Genomic DNA, 27,082 nt, shown 5'->3' with positions numbered 1-27,082 from the left:
TCTCCTTCCTACGACAAAGGGAGGGAGAAGCTGGAGTAAGCCACAAAACGAGGCCTCACATTCTGAGCTCCAGCAACAGCCGCGACGGAACCGCCGTCCCCCTCAGCGCCGCCGGGGGAGGAAGGAGGCGGGCGGGAAGCTGCTCGCGGGGGCCGCTCTACCACCGCCGGTCCTCCAGCTCTATGGCGGGGGGGCGGAGCCGCGCTTGCCCGGGCGGCCGCGGTGGCCCCGCCCACTCCCGGAGAAGCGCGGGAGGAGCTTCGCCCCGCCGCTATCCCGTCAGGCCTTGCGCGGGCTGCGGCCTTCGGGGTTTGTGGCGCGGGGGCCTCGCGCGGCTCCAGAAGTTTCCCGGGGGCGGCGGGCGGTTATGGCGGCAGCGGCGGCTCCTCCTCTGCGGTGAGCCCCCTCCGGCCCCTCCCCGCCTCGCTCCCCTCCCGCCTCGCTCCTCTCACGCCGTTGTGTTTCCTCGGCAGGTTCTCGGACGGGGACGTCGACCGGGACCCGGGGGCAGCGGCGCAGGTGAGGGCCGGGGCGGACCGGGCCGGGGCGGACCAGGCCGGCGGGGCCTGGGAAGCGGTCGTCGGGTCTTACCCGGCCGGTGTTTGAAGTTTGTGGGTCTGCCCAGCCGCCGGTGTTGGGGTGCTGGGGGGGAACCGAGGCTTGCAGCCTGCCGGGCCGGGCTTAGGGGCGAGGGGAACGGCTGAAGGGTGGTGGGGTCGCCCTTGCTGGGGGGGTGGCTTGCAGAGTGTCCCTTGGAAACAAACCTCTCGTGTGAGGTCTGCAGGCAGAGGGGTTCGGCGCCGTTCTGTCAAAATACTTGGGCTACCTGTGTTGCAAAGAAGGAAGGCAGAAAAAAGACCCTGAACCAGCTTTCTCTTCCGTGTAGGCAGATGGTAGTTCAAGTAAATAAAGCAATTGCGATTTGTGGTTAAAAAAGCATTAAGCTTAGTGGAGAAAACGTGTTCAATCTTCATTCGTTTTTATTCTGCCCCGATTGCTTTTTTCCTCTTTCTGTATTTTGTGGGGACCAGCACCGATTTTTCATTTCATCTCGACATGGAAAATAAATTTTTTACAGTGAGAACGCTCATTCACTGGAACAACCTCCACATGGACGTGGTAGAGTCCCCATCACTGGAGGTTTTCAAGACACGACAGGACAGGGTGCTAGATAACCTCATCTGGGCTCCCTTTCCCACAAAAGGTTGGACCAGATGATCTTTCAAGGTCCCTTCCAACCTGGCCTGTTCTATGATTTTACCTGTTAACATGTATTAATGTGCTTTCAAAGGTTATTTTTACTTAAAACAGAGGGTTAATGAGAAGGCAGAGCTGGAGGGTGGATAAGTATTTCTATTTAACATACTTGGAAGGGGAGAGGATGTAAATGGATAGTTCTACTTGAATGGAGTAGGTGGCAGAAGCATAAGATGATACTGGATTATCTTTACATAAAGAAAATGGTGAAGCTAAATCTTACAGCTCTTTGAGGTTTAGGCCGTAGCTTGTTTTTAGAGGATAAATGACATCTAATAAGCAATTTGGAATAACCAAATATATTTGGCGTAGTAAAACTAATTTAAGATCTAAAAAAAAAAAAAGTACATTTCCCACTGTGGGGTAAAAAATCCACCAACAAAAAACCCAAAAAACCCTCAACACCAAAAGGTCTTTGGAAGTATTAAAGAATACTATCAGAATATGCATTTGGGTTTTTTTTTTAATCAACATAGTTGCTTTGCTTTTCTAGTTTATATTTCGGTTCTTTGTACATTCAGTGCTTCAAAACAATATGTAACGTTCTATAGCTATTATTTAATACCTGATATGGTAATACTGGTGTCACTTGTGTAGCCTTTTTTAAAAGGACTCAATTGAGTAGGTAGATTGTGCTTGGTAATCTCTGAACTGGTAAGTTGCAATAGTTCAGTGTAGCATTTTGCTGACTTAGAAGCTTGGATCTACAGGTGGTATACCTAGTATACCATGTTTGCATGATCTTAGGTGTGGTCTTTTAGCTCATGTACTTAATTTCTAATCTGGGACACAATACTGTATAAATGGTGCTGTGTAATGCTGACACATTTGCTGACTAGACTTGTCTCCAGTTGGCATGCAATTTCTGCACTGTGTCCTCAGGACTTTTGATTCCTTGAACTCCTGGAGAGCATGCTTCGGCTTTCTGCACCTGAATCTGATACAAATGAAAGATCATCATCCATCTTTAAATAATCTCTGAATGATAAAGCTGTGAAGTCTTTAATGACATTTTCGTCATTTTAAGTTGAAAAAGTAGGTTACTATCTGGAGACCGAAAGCACCTTAAATTCGTACAAACTCTTATCATTAGCGTGGAGGGACCTGAAAGTTCCCAATATATTTAGAAATAGATTTGCAACTTGGTCCTATGGTAAGGGCCTTTAGAGTCAACATATGTGGAAAACACATACTTGAGTGTTTGTGAGGACAACGTCCAAGCCTGTTGGAAGTTAACTGTTGCTGATGTCCATAGTCTGGAGTTCCTGGTGCTAGTTGAGTATTACTTGGCTGTCTTCTCAAATAGCTGTGTTACAGGAGTAACTTCTTTCGTGTGCGTGTGGCTGAATGAGATGACGACTTATGCTAAAAAGCCAACAAAGAGATGAGTTTCACGCTGTTGAAGATGCTTGGGTTTGATTTGCTTTGCTTTCCTGGGGGGAGGGCTACTTCTGTAGGAGGATCGGTTCATATGTTGTCTGCTGGTTCTAATTGCTGCTTCTGTCATCAGCGTAAATCACAGGAAATAACGTTTGGAGCGAGAGGTGATCTGTCACAGAAGCGACTCTGCTTGTGAAGTGCCTGTAATGTTCAGTGTTCACTGTCAGAGTCAGACCCCGCTGGGTTTTGAGGATCAAAAGCTGTACTTCACCTCTCAGCATAGTATGAACCAGTTTTTACATGTGGGTTACCTTATGTCCCTCCCATAGGGAATACCTATAGCCATGAGTATTTCTGTAATGATGACTGCTTTTGAATGACTTTAAATCTTAGGAGGGCATCGGTACAATTAGGTGAAGTTACAATGGTCTACTGCCTGCCACTTTCTTCAGAGACCCTCAAGGTTTTAGATTTATATGCTGTACCTTCATATAGATTTGCATATCTTAACCTGGTAAGAACTCATGCTACTACTAAAAGAAGCTGTTGTGGCCACTTAACTCCTAGTTGGTGTAAACGTTTTATGTGATGTGTGAAACAGAAAAGACACTGATCTGAATTAAACCTAAGGCAAGTCCTTCTGTTCTTCCTTTTTCTCTGGCTTGGTGGGACAGAGTTTTGGCAACTATGCTGTGCTAATATTTATGCAGGTTTAAAACCTATATCTTAGTTACATTCATGCTTGCTAGATTCTGAGTAGAAGTCAACTTGGCAAACAGAGTTACTGTACTGTAGTGATGTACTGCAGTGGCTCTGGAAGACTTACTGTCTTCTAGCAAAGAGAAGAGCATCACTCACTAATAAGGACAGAATTGGACATGCTCTTTCCAGGTGTGTGCGTCGAGTCCTGATTTTATTCTGTTGTGCAAAAGTCAAACTTTTCTCACAGAGAACAAAATATAATTATTTCAATCTGTATACCCAGTGATTCCCCTAACAACGGACTACTTTATGGTTATTTATATTGTGCAGCAGTATTTCCTGTGAGCCCTGTGCCCCATAAGTCTTTTGTTCTCTGCTTTTGTGCTCAGCATAAATCGAAACAATCTCTTATGCTCAATAATACCATGTAATGTGTTATTTCATCACGTGTCACAATGCTTTGAGCATGTTATCCCGACACAAGTGTTTTGACATACTGCATGTTGACTTCCAAATACCTAATACTGCAGTGCTTCCTCAAACCCAGCAGACCTGTGTACAAATATGCTGAGAATTATAGGAAAGTCTTTGGAATGTAGAGGATCACCTGTGCATTAGACTTCATGTTGAAGGCATTTGAAAGTCCTGTTTCCTTCTCAGTAAGAAACAGGCTCCCTGAATTTGATATAATTGGCAGGTTCCTTGTACTTCAGGCTCTGATGTTTAAGCTTTGTGGATGAGAACTGATCAACAGGTACAGTTGTGCCAGTTAGGGTATTTTCTTCTGAAATGTCTATTAGTTGATAGAGTTTGGTACTGTATTTTTTCATGGGGACTTCCAAGGTGCCATTTCATGGAGTTTTTTATGTGTCTTTACAGGAACTGACAACAGCTTTGGAAAAGAATCCAGATGATGCCGAATGTTATTGTCAACGAGCTTATGCTTATATTCTTCTACAGAAATACGCTGGTAACATCTTCAGACAACACTGAGAATCCTCTTACAAGTGTATTATAACACGTTCTTTAAAGAAGATGTCTTCAATCTGAAGTGAAATATAGTAATAAGAGAAAGTGTTATCTATAACTTAATGTGCTGCTTTTACAGTTAGTGCATAATTTTATAGTTACTTTGTTTTCGATTCTTTTGTTTCTGCAAAACTTCCAATGAATTGGGTACTTTGCAGTCCCAGCTTTCCATTCGATTTTAGTCTGCTATTATCTTGGCAGCTTTTTTTTTTTTTTTAAGTAGACTTCTTAGGCAGATTTTAAGCTTTTGTGTTGTAAGCATCTTCCATCCTTATGTTTTTGGTAGAGACTGAATCCTGTTGTGGTAGGAATGTGATAACTGAGTAATCCCTGGGAAAAAATTTTAACTGAATAACTGAAGATTTGATCTATTTTTTTCTTTCCAATAAAAAACAAACGAACAGATTCACACTTCAGATCTAAGTCAGAGTATTTGACTAAACGGAAGTCAGGCTACATCATATCTAGAGCTCTGCAGCTGAATGAAGGGTTCATCTGTAGCAGTTGTGGCTAGATTTAATTCAAATGGTGTGATTTGTTTGCAAGCTAAGAAAGCTAACATAGTACACCTTAAAAAATTTTCAATACTGAAAGACTCACAGTTCACTGCTTTTTATAACACATTATTATATTTCTCACCTTTAAACTTCCAACAGATGCAGTTGCAGATGCAAAGAAGTCCCTGGAACTCAACCCCAATAATGCTGTAGCGCTCCTTAGAAAAGGGTATGTGTCATATATTGTACTTTGTGAATCTTGCGATAAATCTGTAGGGCAATACTAGTATTTGGATTATGGCTCTGTACAAGCTTTTTGCAACACCATGAATGAATAAACTTAATGCCATACTGCTTGTAACCCATCTGTAATAAAGCTGTGGTTATAAGAAGCGATTTAGTTTGGTGTGGTTATCTTAACATCCTAGCCATTTCAAAAACACACCTCTTAGGTTATTTAAATTCTTACATTTGTAATTTTAACCAGTATAGTTTGTGAACTAAGGATGTCGTGATCTTCAGAATGTGGATTAGACTGAAAAGTAATTACTGTTTCCTTGTGTTTTTCTTTGTTCATGTCAGGTTAGGTGAATATCATATCAAAAACTATGCATCTGCTTTAGAGTCTTTCAGAGAGGGACAGAGGTTGGACAGTAAGTATTAAAATTTCTTTGGTGCACAGTACTCCTTTGCTAATGAGAAAAAACTTTTTAATGCGTTAGTTGAAAGTGAAGACCAAGGATTTCTTGATTTTTTTTTTTTTTTTTTTTAAAAGGCTAATGAATTAGGTGCCTGACTTCAGATGTCTAGCTTTTGGGAAGGTTTGTGCAATCACTGCATAAAAGTGTAAAACTGCTTAAAAACGTGTATCAAAGTTCTTAGCAAGTAGTATATGATTTTTTAATCTTTTTAATATATATTTTTTTTTTATAAAAAGGGGAGTGTTTTCCTGCTTCCTGGCGGTCTTACAAATAAATGGTGGCAATGGTGTGGCATTAAGTGTCGTAGAAGAGTTTCTGAACAGAACAGGCTCCTTACACATAGCTGGAATTTCTTACTTAAACTGTTTGATAGACTGGTCTTTAGAAAGCACATGCAACTTGATGGGTATTCAGACTGACAAAATGGATTTTTACCTCACATTACATATTACTTAATTACAGAAGCATATTTATTATATTTCTTTTTTTATTAAAAGTGTTGGCTTCCCGGCTGGATGTGGGCACTTTTTAGTTTGGGAAGAATTAGAGCTTTTTTTTTAAAACCTGACTTTATTCTAGAAGCAAGAAAGGAGTAGTTTAATACAGAAAGCTTTGGTAGAAGACATGGGGAAGCATAAACCAAAGCAATTGCAAGATGGTTGCGACTCCCTTCTCTTCCCTCCTATCCCTCATTTCAAATAAAACCTTCTCCTCAGTCCATTCCCTCCCATCCCAACAGTGGAAGGAAATGGTAAGAAAAGCACCTTGAAGGGTTACACAGAGCAAAGTGCACTAATCTGGTAAGCATTGTCATGGTCTCAGATCTTTCTAGTATGTGGTCTTGCCTGTAACAGTGGCTGGGACCTGAAAGTTTAGCAAAAATTTAATTTCTTTGCCTCTCCCAAATAAGCAAATATAAGAAATTTCCTAAAGTTCTTTCAGTTTTGGTAGTTTGCATAACTAGGTAGTCTCCACTGGTTTGTACGCTAGAAAGACAAGTGTGTCTTTGCAGTCTAGCCAAGTTCTTTTAGTGTCTTCCCATGAAAGAAAGCGATTCCTTCCAGTGACTTCTGTAGCTTTCCGTACTTGATAGGTGACTTCTCATACATCTCCAAACTCATGACTCCTGAATTTAATTGAATGATTGATCTATATTTTTTCATATTCTTGCCCCACCCCAAGAAATCACTATCAGTTTGAGGCTTTTCACGTGCATGGATTTTGTCACCTTTCTAGTTTGTCAGTTGGAGTTGTTCAAAATATAGATTGTAAACAAAATCTCAAGCCAGAGCATCACTTTTTTTTAATTCTGTTTAACCTCAATCCTACTTACGTTGTAGGGTGCAACAGCACACAGAGCTGAAAGTATCTTTTTTAGATAAGTTGGTGACTACCAGGATCCTCTTAGATTATTCAGAATCCCTGAAATACAGCACAGCATTTTCCTGTGCTGAATTGCTTGACTTCTACCTGTTTGAATTTAATTTGCCATTGTTTTGCTGCTTACCCAGCTGAAGTGTTTCTGAAGCTCCCCAGTCCTTCCTGATTACTCTCTTATCTGAAGATCGCTTCCGCTGTGCTTCCCGTGTCTCGTTACAAAATTCTGTGACCTACTGTGAGATGAGGAGTCTCCTGAAGGCCTTTTTAAAAATATGGATTTTTAGTTGAGTCTCTTCCATATATTACCTAATTTGCTGGCAAGTTTATGTTGGTAAGAGAATTTGCCTTTGCAGTTCTGTGGAATGTTTGATAGATCCCAGGTGAAAACAATTGTGAGCATAAGCATTTTGGCAAAACAATTAACTTCCAGTTCAATGCAGCTAGTGCAAAACGAACAAAGCTCAGAGGGAAAATTTGCCACATACTGCTAAGCAGGTGATAAAGAGAGAAGAATTTAGCTGTTGCTGCCTCAGAGAGAATTGCCGTGGTGGGGAATTCTTTGCTGGCAAGGCCGGTTTCTTTGCCACACGAGGGGGCAGAAGTACACCACTACATGTTTCTCTTTCCTTGTTGATGTAAGGGCTGTTTTACATCTTAATCTGGAATGCTAATAATGATGAGTTTCCTACTTATGCTCATTACTGGTATGACTGACAGGCCCAGGGTATGACAGCAAGCTTCCCATTACCCACCTACAGGGATATCTAAATAGGACTTGATGTGATGAATTGCTGAATGTGCAATGTTTCTTTATTTTATAAAATAACATGAGGAAGCAAGATTCCTTTCACTCAACTGTGAGACTAGACGCATGTGGATTTTTGGAGTTCATTAATTTGCCTTAGATTGAAGAAGCAGTGTGATCTCTTACTCATCAGTATGTTATGTGGATTTGGGACAATTATACTCAAATTTTCTTGGTTTTTTTCTGTGACCACCTAATAGATTTAGTAAAGGTGGAATGCATCAACTTTTTAAAGAAATGTCTTCATAGGTACTTTTCTTGTGTTCTAAGAGTTAGTAGATTTTTCAGTAAGCGAAGACCCAGTTAGGTTTTCTGAACTAGAAAGTTATTAATAGAAGTTGTTGGTAAGTTCTTTGGGATGATGATGCAGTTATAGAGCACAAAAAAAAAATTCTTTTGCCTCAAATTATAAAATGTGCTGGGATGCAGGGAAAGAGGCCGTGGTTGGTGAGGGGGATCTTCTAGGAAAATAGGGAAGATAACACTGGACCTTTCTTTTAAAGTTTGTGTTGTATAGCAGTCTTGTCATAGGCTGTAGTTAAAAAGAGAATTCCTCACATGCTGCTGCAAGTCAGAGGCTGGATCAGTGGAGATTTGACTCATTTTTCTCTTTGCTTGGACTCCTGAACCTACTTCATTTAATTTCACTTTTGATAAATAAACTTTGTTCCTGGCTGCAATACTTGGGAGTCTTTTTAGAGTATGGGTGCTAAGTTTTAAAATTACAGATTAATTTAGGTTGCAGGGAAGCTCTGGAGCTCATCTAATTCCGTGCCCTGGCCAAGAGCAGTATTAACTTTGAAATTGCATGTGTTTGCTTGGGTCCTTTTTCTGTTGATTTCCAAGTATCTCCAAGACTGAAGATTCCACAGCCTCTTTGGGCAACCTGCTCCAGTGTTTGACCACTCGTTTAGTAAAAATTTTCCTTATCTAATCAGAACTTACTTTACTGCATCCTGGGTCCTTTGCCTCGCTTCCTTTCCCCATGTACTTCTGAGGACAGTCTGCGATCAGTCATCTGAACACCTTAAGTATACATTAGGTAATTGAAGACAGCCCTTGGATCCCCCAACAGAACTCTCTGATAGTTAATTTTGGTTAATTCCATCTGAAAACAGGTATCTTCTTTCTAGGATTTGCTAGGAATATAGAAGAGACTGCAGCAGTCAGTGGCTGATTGTATTGTAATGTCAAGACAGCCATATTATTATTTGCATTTTTATCTTTTCCTAAAAACAACTGAGAGATTACATAAGTGTTACGTAGTTTAAAATTTAGGTAACTTTTAAGATGAGTGGTGGGGATGGCAGAAGAAAAGGGAAGAGGAAATGGCTTGAGGAGTGGAGTAGCAATTTGAAGACCTAAGGCGCACCTTAAAATCTATGTACATTTTATATTTGAAGGGGTTGGGGGGCATAGTTTGCATAACTGCAGTAGAGTCACAGTTGGCGTTACATGCATGTCTGCTGTGAACTCTCTTGTCGAGCCTCTTCAGGTGTCTGCTAGGTAGTTGGCTGTGTGAACTCCTCAGTGTGAATTCTCTCTATAGTAAAAAGATAAAAAGTTTAGCTGTTCTTAGTAGTTGGTCAGCAATGTTGCCACTTTTTTACTTTCCTGACTGTGAAAGACTTTTCTGGGAATTTTATTGAATAAGATGATTACTCTGTTGTTACACTGCTACCTTTTGAGCTATTTTCTAGTGAATTTCATTTCTATCTGGGGAGCTTGCTTCCTAGAATATCAAGGTCTTACTAAACTTTTCTGTGATTTTGATTCATAGGATGGTATTGGCACCTATGTATTTCTAACATCTCTGAAACTTCAGATGTGTTTGTAAAGTTTATGTGAAACCGTCAGGAGAAAATACTTGGTGTTTGTGAAAACTTGTGCAACTTTGGGTTGTCCCCGGAAGTGGCTGTCTCTTCTGATTATTCCTCTAGAGAGGAAGTGTGTGACTTTGAAAAAATAATTTTAAGAATAATGGAAAAATGTGTAAAACTGTATTTCTTGCTTTCCAAACACTTATATAGGGATAGAGCAGATTGGAAACCAATAGCGTATTTGGGTCAGTTCAAACAAAATCTAGTGTCCTACAAATTAATTTGAAGTTAATTAAATATAACAGAGTTAAATAGTAGAGTTGTGTAAAAATATTTAAAGCTTAACTGGAATGACAGAGGTTACAAGAAGATAATAGGAAATAATACCTTTTTTTAGTAAATTGATGTGAGTTTGGGATGGATTTGTTCCAATTGGCAATTGTGAGGAATTGTTCTTTATGCAATACGTGTAGTACTTGAAGAGTTTTAATGTTACTGTGTTTGATCTCTTCTAGATGTAGATGATACCTTTACTATTTGGATTAAAAGATGTGAAGAAACACTAAATGGTAAGAAAAACCACATTTACTTGATAAGGGATTTGATATGCCCTGCGCTTTGAAGCTGTGTTATGTTTTTCAAAGATTTACAGCTTACCTCTTACTTAGAACAAAAGAATTTTTTTTTTTTAAATCACTTTTTCCTATCTCTTGTTTCTCTCAGAGTAGACATCCTGAACACTTCTATACCTCAGATTTAGAGGAAGATTAATACTAGGGTTTTAGTGTAATAATTAGATGTGACAGGGGAGTACCTATTTAAAGTTCAGACAATCATAATTAATTTTAACTTGTTTTCATATACAACTGCTAACTAATTTTAACTGTGGAAGCATGTGTCAGCTTGCTTTCTAAAAACAACATCAAAATAAGTTTTCAAGTCTTGCAGAATGTAAAGTTGGAATGAGGTGGAAATTTGGGGATTTTAGTCCTTGATTCCATGTGGAGAGTGCCTTAGGTGCTAATTGCTGCTGTGGTGTCTTACCTGTGGTAGTCAGTGAGTGTGAGTATAGCTTCCTTTCATACCTTGCTACGGAATGACACCCCTGACAATTAACTCATCCACAGTGCTTAAACTGCCTGTGGATTTTAATGAGATATAATGCAATAACTGATGTCACTTTTTCTTCCACCTGTTGTGACTTTCCCTCCTCTTTGTGGTGCACACTGGAGAATGGGACAGTAGAACAAGTTCATGTCAACCTGTTGACTAAAAAGCCAATAGAGTAGAACCTTTTTGTGTTGTATAGGAACGAACAGATTTCTGCTTCGTGATACATTTTTGCCAGGTTTATTTTTATTTGGAGAAATTGCGTAAGTGATTGGCAAGCACGGTCTTATTTGCAAAGAATTATCTTGGGTGACAATTTTCTCTGCCCTCTCAAGGAAAGAGGTTATAATACACATTTTTCTGTAATGTCAGAATTACTTTTTGCGGTGTTTTGTCTGGTTCAACTCAGTTGTCCTGTTTTCTTTTGAATATTCATTCATGTCTTGCCTTTTTGAGCCATTTTCTTAATTCTCTGATACACCAGCGGAAAAAAAATCCCAACAAAAGAACAACTCTGATTTCTTAATTACAAATGAATATTCTTTTTTTTGTTTATCTCTTTTTTTAGCAGTATGCATTATAAAGAAGCAAAGGGAGAGGTTTTTTTTTTTTAAACATATTTAGTCTGAAATATTTTAGGAAAAAATATTTAGAAGAGGAGATACTGAGCTATAGTTTAGATCCAGGTATTACAGTATATTTAAGGTCATGTGAGTGAGTTTCTCTGCCAAGCTTCCATCTCGTTCCCCAGGTGGGTTTGCCTTGCACAAGATACAGATTTGAGGGGAACTTTGTGCTATTCCTAGGGATGGATGATAAACCTCGTACAGACTTGTGGGAAGTTATGTTTAAAACTTTTGTTTGCCATGGTGTTGCTTTCATTAAAAAAGGTCTGTATATGTTTCTGATAAGCAAGGGAAAGTAATGGAAAGTTTGTTCCTTCTGTTAATCGGAACATGCTTTCTGTTACAGTTGTTCTTTGCACAAGTTGCTGATTGAAATCTGATTAAAGTAGTGTGTCATAAAAGCAAAATACTAGAGGTAGAACTGGCATGTTTTTTACTTCCTCTGTTGAGACTGGAATAAATGCGGAATGTCTGGAGTAACTGAAGAAAGCTAGAATAAGTATATGCCTTGTAAGTTCAATATGTCTTTTTCTGAAAGTGCAACTTTTTTCTTTCTACAGCATCACAGACAGAAGTGGTAAGATGTTTTCCTTAATATGTTTACTGTTTCAATTTCTTTGTTAAGCTAGAGCATACTTTTAGGCTTCAGAGGGTTCTTACAACTTTCAGGCTTTAAAAATAATCTTTTCTATTGCATGCAATTCGGAAGGATTTAACTTTCCTTCTAAACATGTGTTCTTTTATTTGAGACCAAGGTTGCAAAATTTGAACCCTGGAAACTCCTAGGAACGGCATACAAATATGGCAGTTACTCTGCACTCATTGAAGTAAATTTTAAGTTTCTGGCTTGCAGTCTGTGGCCTAATTTACAAATTAACCAGCTCATGTTGTCAATACTAACTTGCTTGTGACTGCTAGAAAGTAACTTTTTTTTTTTTTCCAGTAGCTTGCAAGTGGTTTCTGCGGACTTTTTTCTGATGTAATTTGTGCAGCTTTCAGTTTCCTTTTTTTACTGGAAGTCTTTAGAAGAAATGTTGAAATTGATGCAACCCCCCCCCCCCTTTTTTTTTTCTTGAGACAAAAAAATGGGAATTTGCGTTGGATGTTCTGCTCCCTCTTTCATAGTTACTTCCATTTTTTACGTTTTAAGAATAGGGTAGAGGAGAAAAGTGTACAGAAAACGTGGTGGGTGTAATGTAAAGACAGATCTTACAGTTAAAAGGTTTTTATGTTTAAAAGTTATATCTTGAGTTCTCAGATCTATTTCAGGTTTCCTTCATGACTTGTAGATTAGCAACATAGCCACTGTATGTGTCTCAGGTGTACTTCTTATCCAGGAAGAAAATGAGTTAGAGCAGAACTTACTGCTATCTATAAAATGTCTGACCAATACATTCTAAGTCACAGACTGACATATTTAATGTAAATTGAAACTTTTTAATTCTTAATCTGGCATAAATGGCTAGGAGAACAGTGAAGAGCTTCACCTGTAAGTTAATGCTCATACATAAATCAAGAAAAGGGGAGCAATCAGTATGAAAATGATTTGTGTCTTTGAAAAGTACTTGATCGTAAATTTTCACTTAACACTGATGTAACTTTCTTTCTAATGGAATATGCTTCAACTAGAATGCACAGCAGCAACCTCTGCCACCAAAGATCAAGTAAGTTGACTTTAGCTTTACTGTGAGAATTAAAATAATTGACATTCTTTGACTGGGGGATTGGAGAAGCAAGATAATGACTGTAGAAATTCTTTTTGGGTAACTTTAAAAAGTGGCAGTCTAACTGAAGTGTTTTTTGGTGTCATCACTTTTGTTCAGACTGAATTGTACTTTCAGGAGATTATGCCTCACTGGGAGAGTGGGGAATGGAGTAAGCATTCTGACTTCTGTTTCTAATTCTCATGCTGAGCTTAATTAAAAGACTGCCCCATTGTGACTAGTACAGGTAATGTTTCTGAGATTCTTTTAAGATCCTGAACTAAAAAGGTGCTATTTAATTTATAGAAGGCAAACAATATTATGAATTGGTCAAGAAAGTGACCTAATTTTGGTATGCTTCTTGATTAAAAAAGATTCTTTGTTCTTTAACTATTTATCTTGCCAATTCTGCAACTGCTCTTTTAGAGGAAGAAATCTAATTTTGTATGTCTTCTCTCTCCCATTAAACTACACAGTGTACTGTATATCTCTCAGTTTTTCCTTCTTTTTTTTTTTTTTTTAGATATGACTGGTACCAAACAGAATCTCAAGTAATTGTGACTATAATGATCAAGAATGCACAGAAGGATGATGTCAGTGTGCAGTTCTCGGAGAAAGAGGTGATCTGTATTGGTTATTGATATGCATCCCTAGATTCCTTAAAATGTAGTAATTAAAACAGTGAACATTATCTGCTGCAATAGCATGAAAAGAATGGCACAGGTGGTCTTCAGTCTGAGTTTTTTTTATGTACAGTTATGCTGTATATGTGTGTGTATGCCCAGTCAAGTGAACCGGCATCTATTGCCGCAGCAGTGTCCATAGGATTTATACACAAGCGGTAGTGTGGTGTGCGTGCTGCAAAGGGAACATCTGTTTTTCAGCTGCTTCTGTGTTTGGAAGGATGGGGGAAGAAGTGATCTGGACTTAAAATGTTTGAGTATGCATGCATCTGGTGTAGGAACAGACAGAGACAAGGTATTCTAAAAACAGCTATGAATAAGTAGTATCTTGCTTTAGGACAATTATAGAAAAAGAATGAATGTTGGTTGGTGGGTTTTTCTTGCTTTTGGCATCATTAAAATTGTTAATGGCAGCAAAGTATTTACTTCAAGGAAGTGCAGTAATCTATTGTAATGCCATATGCAGTACCAATGACGTTCATGTTTAATTTAGCTGAGAGTATTGAAGAGTTAGGTTCTTATTCTCAACTAAGTTGATACTTCACAAACTACCAGAAGTACTTGGTTGTTCCTATCTGCTTTAGATTGTTAAAAGTGTGTGAGTGCTTGCCACGTAGTCTGCGTGTATTAGAAGGGAAGTTGCAAATTGTTTTCATATTCCATTATTAATGTGTTGATAGTTAATTTGCCATATAATTCTTTCCCCAAAGAATGCAGATCAAGCTGACAAGATAATAGGCTTTTCAAGTACTTGCTGGCTAAGAATTGAAATCTCCTGTTCATTTTCTAGTATACTTTAGAAACACCTTGTTCAATAATGCAGTAATGTAATGGCGTTGTCTGAAATTCTGACACCTGATGCTTTTAAGTGCCCTAGAGAAGGGTCATTAATTTAATCACTTAATCTTGGTGCCAAATGACAATCCTTTACTTGGAAATGGAAAACTGCTCTCAAAGATGACCAGAGATGTGTTTTTAACTGTTAACAGATGAATGCATCAGTGAGACTTCCATCAGGTGAAGACTACAACTTAAAGCTTGTTCTTCTTCATTCTATAGTGCCAGAGCAAAGTACATTTAAAGTGCTTTCAACAAAGGTAAGCTTCTTAAAGTGTAAATTACTTCTCTGACCGTTCCTGATGTTGAAAACGTTTCTGCTCTATTGTCTTGTCTCTCTGCAACAGTCATAATATCTTGCTTTTCATATAGAAATGCTTTTTCTTTCTTCAAGGTGCCTTTCAGCCAGTGGGAGGATTTCTAAACTTTTGCAAATATCAGAAATAGTAATACGCTGGTACTTATTGAAGTGCAAATGATGGTTATGTTGAGGATGCTTTTACTTGTTGCTGTAGAACAATAACTGTGGTCTTCACTCTTAAAATTCGGGTGTTAGGAAAGTATTAACACCTTTCTGCTAAACTTTTAGGAGCCTTGTGAAACGTTGTTATCTTTGTGTGCCCAAGAAATAAAAGATTTCAATGTTGAAATAATTCTTTACCCTTTCATGACTTCTTGCTGTTAAAGGTTAGCCGTATGGTTAACTGTTCTTGGCTTTTCAAGAGAGTGTATTCTGCACTGTTACTGGAAATAGTACTTGCTTGGAGACACTTGAAAATCGCATGGCATGAGAGAGAATGCTTCTGTCTCAACATTTTGTTTCTTCTATGTTACAGGTATAGAAAAATAAGAAACTGACTGTGATCTGGCATAGCATATATTGTTGGTATAATGCATAGACAGACATGTGCTTTGTCCATAGAGCCAAGTCTGAATCTCTGAAGCAGGATTGTGTTGTTGATGCTTTCCTTGTATTTCAGCGGTGTTTCTGCAGAGCTTTTGGAAATTCCTTTGTGTTTTCAGGTTCCATTTTATCCGTTCCCTTCTCAGAAAGGTACCTATAATAGTTCTTGCATCATTTCAGGGAAGAGGGACTTCAAGATGAGATGAGAGGATTACCATAGAACGTTGGTCTCATTTTTCCATTCCTTGCGCTAAGGAAGCTGGGCAGGTTATGTGATTTGAGTCACGTGAGCTCTCATGCTGTGGGAGATAAGCAGAGTGCTTAAAGCACGTAGAAAATCTGCTAGTCCATTAGTATTTACATAAATGTGAGTGGAATGGGCACAGACCTTGTCAAGAGGAGTAACGTGAGGTCCTATTTGCTTTATGTTCCTATCTAGCTTGTGTTATACTTTTCATTTGTCTTGAAGTTTACCATTACTTTTATGAAGCATCTGCTTGCCACTGAGTGCTGTAGAAATGAACTTGACTTTGTCTTTCTACGCTACCATCTCTAGTAAATCTCTGAAATAATTTCTAGTAGTCTAGAGCCTGGTTTAGACTGAGGTTCCTAAAGTGGTGTGAAAGCTTTAGTTATGTTCAGGCAGTGTCTGAATTGTAAATATTTTGCATTAATTTTCAAATGTTACTGTTCCTGTGTAATTGTGAGAGAATGTTCTTGAGATGAAACGGGATAAGAGAGAACACAGGAGGTGTTCTAACAGCAGAAGTCAGTGCTTCAACATGTTCTTCCTTTTCCAGAAAAGAATATAGTGTAAAGACATCTGTGAAGGAATACAATTTAAATGATGCTCCAGCTAATTCCGGTACCGACCAGCAGATGGAGTCTGGCTGAAGTAAAAAAATTAAAAGCAGGTCTATGTTAAGCATGCAAAGACTTCTTTAAAGGCTTAGAATATTTTACTTTGAAAAACATTAAGCACTTTAAGGGAATGATACAGCCTTAGTGTTTGAATACTAGAAATTCAGATTTCTTTTCATAAGTTTCATGTATGTACTTTGTTCTTACGAGCAGTATGGAAAATGTGCAGTTATTACTTTGAATAAACTATCTTAGAACTTCTCAAACCCCTTACAAATTAATTTGTACCATTTACATGAAGACCTTTTGTAAAGACTTGGAAAGAAAGATATAATCTCATTATTTTCCCAATTATATGAACCTTTTGCTACATATTCCTAAAGAAATTGTGTTTTCATGGGATAGGAACAGATCTGTTCTTGTGGATTAATAATTTCAAATAAGAATAACTGCATGTGTTCACACTGCTTTATTTTTTATTGCTGTTTTGAACATGTGAGCCACGCTGCCATTAGCATTGTGTAGTCTTCACTGGGCAACAAAGAGTCTGGTCTTTCCTTTCCAGTTGTATGAGGAAATGTATGAGGAAACAGAGTGGAATGTATGGACAGGCTATGTGGTGGATAGTTCGTGTTTCCCATGAACTTCATAAAACTAACAAATGTAATGGACAGAGGATGAAACAACAAAACTGGCAGATAGTAGAACAATCCTGCGTGTTTTGGTAGCTAAGAGAAGCCGGAGAGGGATTTCTCAATACTGCTTGAAATTAAGCATCGCTTGACAAATGCAAAGGAATAAAGGTAAAGATGCAAATTCAGGAGGAAAAAATAGCCTTAATGGTATTTGCAGAATTACAGATTCTAAAATAACTGCAAAGAGCAAACAGAACTTACAGACTCTGGTATTGCTTCTTTCAGGGAATGTTAACAGTGGTGAAAAATGCAATTGATACCTTAAGAATTGTTTCTTTCCTAGCAATGAAATAAAAATTATACCTTTCAATAAATCCATGCTGTGTCTAGCTCTGAGATACAAAGTCTCTGGAAAAGAGCAGAACTAGCAAATGGTACAGAGGTAGCATACATAGATGTTTGGAGGTGTTTGGTTTCTGTATGAGCAGAAGTAAATTAGCATTCATAATCTGCAGACTTTTGACTTCAAGCTGTGAGCTGGAAGAGGTAAAATACTTAATGCCGATGCAAGAACAGCATAATGTGTGGGTGAAGTCCAGTTTTGAGATAAAATCTTCATCTCTTTCTTTATTCATCCTAGTATTGTATATTCTCTAATTGTCAACAGTTTTACAGATGATACAGATGGCCTTTATAGTGGCTCTATGTATTCCTGCCATGCTTGGAGCCATTTTTTTTACCTAATTCAAAAGCTTATTTGCTATTTAATAGATATCACTACTTGCAAATTCAGCTTTGAGTTGATTATGTTTCCTGTTCACATTTAGTCGTGAGTTCCTTAGAATTACCGGGTGTTGTTCAGCATATAATTCTGATGATCTAAGGCCTCAACTTGATGTTCATGTGAGAAAATGCTGAATACAACTGTATTAATTGCCATATATGCATAGCATTTTTTTCTTGTACATGAGCAGCATAGCTGATAGATCATAACTAGCATAACTAGATCAATTGACATTATTGGCTATACTCCTCATCTGTCAAAGGTGTCTGACTGTAGTAGTCCGATCAAGCAAAAAGTAACAGCAGCTCCAAAAAGCACCATATAAATTTGAGATTTGTGTCTTACAAATGGAAGCTGATCTGGTCTTTGTATGTAGCATGACTTTGTACACAATAGGTAGGATTTTCGGTGGTCATCCTCAATTGTGTTCAGGTGTCAGCTGAAGTTGGGGAAAAACTGTGCCACACTGAAAACTGCACGTTGCTTGCAGCATTTAACAGTAGGAAGGTAGGTACCCTTTAGTGGTGCTACTTGGTTTTTTACTTCTTTCCAGAAGAGGGAGCCAAAATGTAAAAGCTGGACCAAGTTTGCTCTTCGGTAATTGCCTGCGTGCAGTTATCCGGTAGCTCGGTTTGCATAATATCATCGTGCTCCCTTCATAAAAGGGAAAAGGCATAAAAACTTAAAGTGTGTGACTAAATATGTTTAAGGCAAAACTAGCTGATCTGTCTCTGGCCAGAAAATATGGCAGGAAAGTAGAAATGCACAAATATTGTAAGGATTTCTGTTGTTCTGAAACAGTTCTTTGTGCACAATCAGCCTAGCTTTCTTCTCCCTCTTTTGTTCAGTCTATCAGTCAGTGTATTTTGGGATTCCAGGGCAATATTCTGCCATGTTCTGTTGGAAACTTGTGTAACGTGAGCAGTTTTTCTAGGTCTTCTGTTGTGTTCTAGGTGATGCTCAGGTTTTTCTTCTCCTTCAACCTAGAAGAGGAGAGTGAGGATGACTATGTGCTTTTAGCAGGTATGCTTATGAACTTGAAGGAAACTTGAGCTAGTGTTTTCTCTTTTTCTTCCCCTCTGCTCTTGCATCTACAAATAGTCAGGGGACAATTACTGTGAGTTTTGAGTTTTTAGTGGTTTGGGCTTTTTGCAAGCAATGACTTGCAGCAATTTAGAGCCATTTGAAAAAGTGGTAAAAAGTGGTTTCTTTACCCCAGAACTGTCCTTTAATTAGACATCAAAGTTGTGCTGCAAACAGGGGGGAGGTGTTAGAAATCCTCAGCCTCTTTTACAGTTGACATTTGTTAGTTAATAGACATGTCTGAGGTAGAAGCACACTCTAAGCAGCTTCAAGCCAAGAATATGGTAGTGTGCATCAGTGGAATGTTTCTTTTCCTCAAACCAACATTGGTAGTATGTTGGTTTGCAAACTGTGAAATACTCTCTGCAGCTTACTGGAAAAGCACACCGATGCCTGTTACTAGATGTAAAGGAAAAGGCAAAGAGTGAAACTGTTTCACATACTCTTGGACTGTCATCAGAGCTTCTATTCAGAGGCAAATGTACACAAATAGATAAACAGAGGAACAGATTTATTTTAACTGAAGTTGGTTCTTACCATTGCAGTCCGATCCTTAAAAGATACTTTCTCGTTTGGGGTATTTTCATTAAATTGCTTGCAGACACTTGAATGCAGACTTCCCTGCTCTCCTGTACTTGTTTTCTCTATGAGGCTTTCGTGCAGATTCATATCTCCCATATATATTCTTGAGCGCTTTCTGTAAATTATAAACTGATATTTAAGATAAGTGTTGGACGCTTCTCTGAAATCTCTTGCATCTCTTAGGTAGGGCTAGTTGGAGCAATTTCCTGGCTAGACCATAAAGAAACCTTCCCAATGATTGGCATGATATTTACTTGGCTCAAAATAAGTTTGATTTTTTTTTTTTTTTCTTCTTCTTTATTAATGCATTTGGTGTGGGGCAGATTTAAACTTGTTAATACTCTGAGAACTATGTTTTAAACAAGCATGTAAGTTAGTGCCTATGCTTTATATAAATGCATAAGGGAAAACTAGGCATAAGGGTTTTTCTCTGTCTTGAGAGAAGATGGATTTAAGAACTATTGGAATAGTGATGGTTTACATTGAGGGTGCAGTGACAAATAGTTTTAGGATACCTAAATGATCTGTATTGGTAGCTCTCTAAAATTTAAAATTTTAACAAGGGGTTGCTGTGTAATATCAGTGTGGTAGAAACTTTGACCTTTTTGCACTCAGTTCTCCATAGTACATAGGTGGCAAAGAAACTGAAAGGTGCACACTAAATCCCTTCTGTTGCAATATATTCACTGCAGAATAAATTTCTTAATTATCATGTATTTGTGATAACACTGTAGAGTTATTTTCATCTCAGTGTATTTTGTTTAAAGTTATGGACCAAGGATCTTGGAATTCACAATATAAGCAATGTATAAAAGGTCTTTGAATAAGTAGGATACCAAAACTGTATGCGCATATAATCTTAGAGGTAAGTTTGAATAGGTCATACATTTTTAGAAGACAGTGCTGGTTTGTCCTGCCCTTAAATTTAGGTAACAAAATACATGAGATGATTGCAAAATGACAACTCTAAACACTTAAAATTTACAACTCAGACAAGGCAGTCAGAAGTTCAGTAAATAACTAAGCAGTTGACTGGAAACCCTGAATTCTCATTTTCATGTGTTTGATGTAGCAAAACATCAGAATTTAAAAGGGCATTTTTTGATGCATCTTCAAATGAATGGCTGAACTGCTGCTTAAGCTTTGCCAGTTCTGATTTCCTTCATCCATCTGATCAGAGCTTGACACAAATTTGCCAGTGGTAGGTGAACTTCCCCTTAGCATGGACTGTAAAATACAAACCACAATAGAAATTAGAAGAAAATTCTTGTAACTTGTCAGTGTACACCAGAATCTTCTTTTAGGGAGGAAGATAAAAACGCTTTCTCTTTTAATGTTTCTCAGTTAAACTGGCAATGTCTGTCCCAGAACGTTAGTTCAAGTGAAATCTAGTTCATCAGAGGTTTGGGCTTTTTAACAGTAAGCTTCTATGTAGAAAATTAATGTCGGCTAACTAGCAATGTGTTTATCTGTAGCTAAGGGGAGAAATTCTTTCTTAAAACTAGATTAAATGCTCTTTTATGCCAGTCATCTTAAAGTAAGGGGGTTTTGTGTTCTTATACGACCAATGAAATAGTTTAGAATAGCTTCTGAGAGTTACTCTGTGGCATCGTTTCTGATAGCTAGCACTTAGATTAATTTGCAAACAAACTTGTCTAAATCTCTGATAGATTTTTAAAAAATCGATTACTTTTATGACTAGAAAATTCTGTCAGTAGAATCTTCTCTGTATCCTTTCACTGTGGATGGGGTTTCTTCTAGACAATGAATCCCCATTTGACCCTCTTCTCAGGGGTAGGTTTCTCTCAAGACAGTATTTCAGACAAGTAGTGCATGAATTACTCTGTCAAAAATCCATGTTTCAGTTGGGTTTTTTTTGTGCTTTGCTTACTTTGGGCCCCAAATACTAGGAACTTAAAAATTACAACAGAAAGTAGATTATTTCTGTGTTGGAACTTCTCATACAACCGGAGTACTGTGTCCAGTTTTGGGCTTCCCAATGCAGGAAATGCACTAACGTAGTGGAGCAAGTCCTAGTGGAGGGCTGGTGAGATGGCTGCATGGCATGAGCTACAAGGAGAGGCTGAGGAATTAGGCTTGTCCTTAAGTGGCACGCAAAGCAGTTAATTTGCAATGAAATTTTCCTGTCTTTTATTCTAAAGTTGGCACGAGGCACACAGGCATACGTTTTATGAAATATAGATGTTAAATCAAAGTAGTTGGTGAAGTGTTGATGTATTTCTCTTGCCCGAGTGCTGAATTTTTTTTCAAAGGAGAGGAAAAAGCTAACAGTACTTGTGTGTTAGACACGATACAAATGTCCGTACTGATACGTTACTTTTCTGTGTGATAGCTATCAGTATCTGCTTTAAAATGTTCATTAAAATGCATTTATTGCCGTTTGTGCACATAATTGGGACTCGCAAAGTTGTTTCTCTTTAGATCAAATAAAGCTCTCAAGTTGAAGAAATATGCGCCTTCACAAGCAGAATTTTATAGCTTTATATTTTTGGAAAATGTGCTTGTATAATGGTATGAAGCTAATGATTTCCCTAGTTTTACTCCTGCCTGCCACTTTGCCTAATGAGTAACTTCGATTGAAGTGGATGCAGTAGATGGGGTAGAGGTTTAATCATGTCATAAATGCATTCTGTCTCAACTCTTCAGCTGTCTATACTTCTAGCTTGGCAGCGTTGAAATGGTTTAGATATAAGAAATGTGCATCTGACACTGGGAATTAGTTTGTAGCATTTCCTTTTCCTTAGGGATGTTTGTCATGTAGTACTGGCTTAGGGACAGTTTCACAAGACAAAAGTGTAAGAACTAGCAGATTAAAAAAGGAGAGGGGGATTACTGGAGCAGCAAAAGTAAAGATCTTCCTTTTTTTTTTTTTTTTTTTTCTTTTTTCTTTCTATGTGTGGGCAGAGTACTCTGATGAATAGCCAAAGGCCTTCATAAGGGCTCTTTGGGGAGGATTGTATTCTGAGAAGAAAAAAGTCCATGTTTAGTAGCTCACATCAAGCATTACATTGCATTAGAGGTCATTCTTGGTGTGGATGAGATACTGAAAGATTGGTGGAAAGCCTGAAGCGTAAGGGTCAGAGGACATAGTGAAGGAAGAAACAAACAGAAGAGAAATTGAAGAGATACAGGGTTGAGAAGTCTCAGTATCAAGCCTTTACACTCTCTCTCTTTTTTTTTTTTAAATAGAACATATGGGAGGATGCGCTAATAAGCAGAGTATAAAATCTTAAAATTAAGGCCTTCTCAACTTCCATGTGCAACTGAATTGATAATACAATTTCCTCAGGTTGAGAAGAGTTATATAAGAAGCAGAGGAAAGACAAGTTGGTTTAAATTAATACTCAGGTTTCACTTGTAACTAATTAGTATCTTTCTAAGTGGCTAATTAACTTAAATGTTTGACTCATGAGATCCAAATTCATTGGGGGGTGGGAATCAAACCCAAAAAACTGCTGGTTCTGGCACTCAGGGAACTACTTGTTTGTCTTATATGTAGATACACAAATATTTTTGGCTTCCTTAAGCTAATTGCAGAGCGTTAGATTTATGAGTGTAGATGTTAAAAAATGAACTTCAAGGTTATAGTTTCCAAAGTGTTTTTAGAAGAGTCCAATGGAGGAAGCTTTGCTGACGTCTTTCATTTTACTGAAGACTAATTACTGGCACAGTTTGAATGCTGTTTCTGCATAGTTTCGACAGAAATCTCTGCGTCCTTACAGATTGCAATATTAAACTCTGGAGTACAGGCCTTCTTTAAGGACAGTAGGTTGAGCAACTAGAGTAATACAATATTTTAATGTTATTTGATTATTTTTGGTTTTGTGACTGTGACTTTCACTATTTTAAAAACTGATACTCTGATGCTTAATTTGTGACTTGTAAAGTTGCTAAAAACATTGTAAATCCAACAGACAGGGGAAGTGGGAAGTCAAATACATGTGGTTGTTGGACTTACAAACTTACTGAAACTCTCCCCTGCCTTGAAGGGCATTCCATGCCTCATGTCTTAAACTTTTTGTTGTTCTCAGTACAAGTTAGTGGTGGAAAATAGGTATTTAAACTTGTCTAGGGAAATGGTAGCTTCTTCAGGGGAAAAAGAAGAAAAAAAAAAAAAACGGGGGGGGGGAGAAGCAGTCATAATTGAGTATTCTGGTTCTTAAAATGCAGCATGATTGCAAACATGGAAGCTTTGAAACTTAAATGAGCTCATTTATTTTTAGAAGGTATCTCGGTCTATTGCTTACCAGTGACTGATTTGAAGAATGGATTAGATGAAGTTCAAATTTCAGATCAACATGATGCTGTGCAAGGAGCTTGCTGTTAGGATCTCTAGGGTTAGCTTTTACAGTGGTGCCTTTGTTCTTGGGTCTGCAGGGATCCCCAGGTTATAGTGGCTTTAGGTAGAACTAAGAACTCGCTTCTGCTCAGCAGTTCACAAATAAGGAACTGCTGAAGTTTAGCAAGCACTGATTTCAGTTAATTAATAGCGTCATATGAACTTTGTGACATTTTCTTAAGTGAATTTGTCCTTTGGAGTGACATTAGACAGTCCTTGTTTTTCAGACAATGTTTTGTAACTTTGTAACCCTGTAACCAACAGATAAGGTTAATTATGAAAAAACATTTCAATATGGTTGTCTAAAGGGATTATGTGTAGTTGTGAATAGGGCATGACATACTTCACTTAATTTTGTTTCTCCTATGATAATTGCAACCATATCCATTTTTAATTGCCAGTTTTGTCAATGAATACTAGACAGTTTTCTCCATAGCAGTGTTTGTTCGTTGAACCAAATTAATAGAGCTTCTGAATTTCTCCAGTGGGAAGATCTGCATAGTCCCAGGGTGTTTCTCTGGTTTGTGTACTACACATCAAACACGAAATTTTTTGGTGGTTGAAATGTAAACCTAGATAAAGTTGGATTTTGTAGTCCTTCAAAAGTGCTGTTTAATTATTAGAGCTGACTGGCAAGAAAAGGATGCTTGCAAGGTAATACCTTGGTGCCTGGCAGTGTAGAGACATGGGGACTCATTGTTACTTTGGGGATGCCATAATCTACAAAAAGAATCAAGTGAATAGTAAGCAAAGGAAAGTTAAGTGGTACTAAACAAAAGGATAAAAGGTCTGATAGAAGATCTATGCAGCCACATAAGAGCTTAGCTGACATACGACTTGGAAGTCGTGTAACTTCGTCTTGTAAGGTAGGTAAAATTTGCTAAAGTATAGGCTTTATATTAGAGACTGTGTTTCTAAAAACAAATGCATTTATTTTCTTTCTGCTACAGGATCCAACTACTTTGAAACTATTTGGCAGAACTGTTTGCCATCTGGATTAATTTGTTCTTTGTCTTGTGCTTTGTAGGTTGAGATAAAAATGAAGAAGCCAGAGGCTGTAAGATGGGAGAAGCTGGAGGGCCAGGGAGATTCTCCTAAGTTAAAGCAATTTACACCAGGTTTGTTCTCTGAACTATTAAGTATTAAATGGTTTATATGTATTAAACTACTTGCAGTTATTAATAATATTTTTTGTGTTAAATATTGTGAATAAAATCACAGCTTCATATTTACAAAGAAAAGCCTAATAGTCTTGTTTTTACTGCCAAGAATTGACAGAAAAAGTCTGCAGGGCTTTACTAAAACTTAAGTATTAAATTTAGTCATAACTTCCATTAATCTGATGGATTATTAAGGATATATGCTTTTCATTAATTCCTCTGGGCTTATCTGTTTGGCTGTTTTGGTCACTGTTCTGCAGTTCTATGCATTGTTACGCCTCTGTTGCTGCTTAAGTAAGTAAGTATTATTTACTTAAGTATTCCATCTCTCTTGGAAAGTAATACATTTGCAGTTTTTCAAGACAGATTAACAATCTGTCTTTGAGAGAATTTGAATTTCCTGATTTATTGATTTCAGGTATTTTTTTGAAATTAAGCTCAAATTTTCCTACGGCTCTAGGCTGCTGGGGTTTTTTGGGGTTTTTTGTGTCTCTCTTTTTTTTTTTTTTCTTGCTGTCAGCCAGTATCTCCTGCCTCGTCTTTAATTATCTGCATTGCTGTTGTCCAGCATTTTTTTTTGTTGGATAGCTGAATTATGTAACTCTGTTTACTTAAAAGTAAACTTTTGTAGGTACTCAACGTAGTGGCTAGCATTTCTTAGTTTCCTTTATTTTTGTTACTGCAGTGCTTATATCAGTAAGGAGGAATCTATTTGCATTTTCAGATTCATGTTCCATTATCATCTCTGATTCGTCAGATACGTATACGTCTGTTTTCTCTGCTGCTCTGAAATTTGTGAGAAAATGCTTAGTTAACTAACACTTCTGATTTCAGATACCCAGCACTTATATCCATCATCTTCTCACTATACGAGGAACTGGGACAAACTGGTAGTTGAAATCAAAGAAGAGGAGAAGAATGAGAAGTTAGAAGGAGATGCTGCTTTAAATAAACTCTTCCAGCAAATTTATTCAGATGGTACAGATGAAGTGAAACGTGCCATGAACAAATCGTTTGTAAGTCTTCATTCTTTTTCTCTGAAGAAACGTGTAACTTTTGCACACTGACACAATTTACTAAACTTTGCATGAATGTGGAAGCCTCTAGCTACCAAAACCTTGGGCCTATAATGAACAGCAGCGGTTCTGTTGGACATACCGGTGTAACAAGTCTCGCTGAAAGCTACGATGTTGTACGCTAATGAATGTGACTCTTTAAGTCCAAGGTTGTGCTTTGTCTCTGGTCTCTCAATCAGTGTTATCAAAGGAAATAGGTTTTGGCTCATATAGAGCTTGAAGGCTTGCCGTGGATGAAAGGATCAAATTCCTCTTAATTGTTTGTATCTAGTTCCTTTTATTTACAGTCCTCATGGGTAAGAACATGACTGACCCTTCGAAAGCTTCTTGTTAGTGAATTAACATCTCACTGTGTCCAGTACCGATAAACGTACTGTTGAGCTGAAGATTATGGAATGATGGCTTTGTCAAATTTTTTTCTATACGTACACAAAATTCCTGTGTAATTGCTACTACATGAAGCTTAAATTCTTCACGTTTCTTCTGAATTTGTTAATCTGCTGTAAGAAATGTGGCTTTTATATTACTAGAATTCCTGTAGCAAGCTAAACAAGCTTTTTCTCATATTGCAGATGGAGTCTGGAGGCACAGTTCTGAGCACCAACTGGTCTGATGTTGGTAAAAGGAAGGTAGAAGTAAATCCTCCTGATGACATGGAATGGAAAAAATTCTAACCCTATTTTTAATCTTTTACCATCTATGTGTTGCCATAGTCCTGTACTGACCACTGTGTATGGACATAGCATTCTTGGATTCAAAGCACTGAATGTTCCCTTGGAAACAAGAATTGTCTTTACATTTTGCGTGCTTTAGAAATTCCTTCATCCGCAGATGTTAAAGATATACTCAAGAGTGGAACCCTATTTTCATCATCTCTGTCTAATTTTTGGAAATTGAGTCAATCAGTCTAAATTTTCTACTGCCTTTATCAGCTCTGCTCTTTGGGGATAGGGTGATCTCTAATGGCTGGTCAGGATTATTGCCTTACGCCTGGTATTTCTTTTCAGTAACTTATTAGATCTTGGCAACTTTGGGTAAAAACACTTTTCAACAACAGCGTTAACATTGTTTGCTCTTAAACTCTGCTAAATAAAAATGTAAATATAA

General features: G+C 37.9%; 1 protein-coding gene across 2 annotated transcripts; it reads left to right on the top strand.

Moving 5' to 3' along the window:
- The first annotated feature begins 265 nt into the window (after positions 1-265).
- SUGT1 (SGT1 homolog, MIS12 kinetochore complex assembly cochaperone) lies at positions 266-27,082 on the top strand. 2 transcript variants are annotated; one of them, XM_030036452.2, is made up of 13 exons: positions 266-396; positions 474-519; positions 4,219-4,309; positions 5,025-5,094; positions 5,448-5,518; positions 10,087-10,140; positions 11,868-11,884; positions 12,937-12,971; positions 13,534-13,630; positions 14,683-14,790; positions 24,767-24,857; positions 25,734-25,915; positions 26,548-27,082. In XM_030036452.2, exons 1-13 carry the CDS (start codon positions 368-370, stop codon positions 26,647-26,649), a joined length of 993 nt encoding a protein of 330 aa, XP_029892312.1. In that variant the 5' UTR covers positions 266-367; the 3' UTR covers positions 26,650-27,082. The 2 variants fall into 2 exon arrangements, with proteins under 2 accessions (XP_029892312.1, XP_040984602.1); XM_041128668.1 differs by lacking the exons at positions 266-396; positions 474-519; positions 4,219-4,309 and adding an exon at positions 4,416-4,446.

This window comes from Aquila chrysaetos, chromosome 14 (genome assembly GCF_900496995.4).
Source record: "Aquila chrysaetos chrysaetos chromosome 14, bAquChr1.4, whole genome shotgun sequence".
In the NCBI taxonomy this organism is placed as follows: domain Eukaryota; kingdom Metazoa; phylum Chordata; class Aves; order Accipitriformes; family Accipitridae; genus Aquila; species Aquila chrysaetos.
The sequence above is the reverse complement of the archived record's forward strand: the minus strand, read 5'-3'. Positions and strand labels throughout refer to the sequence as shown.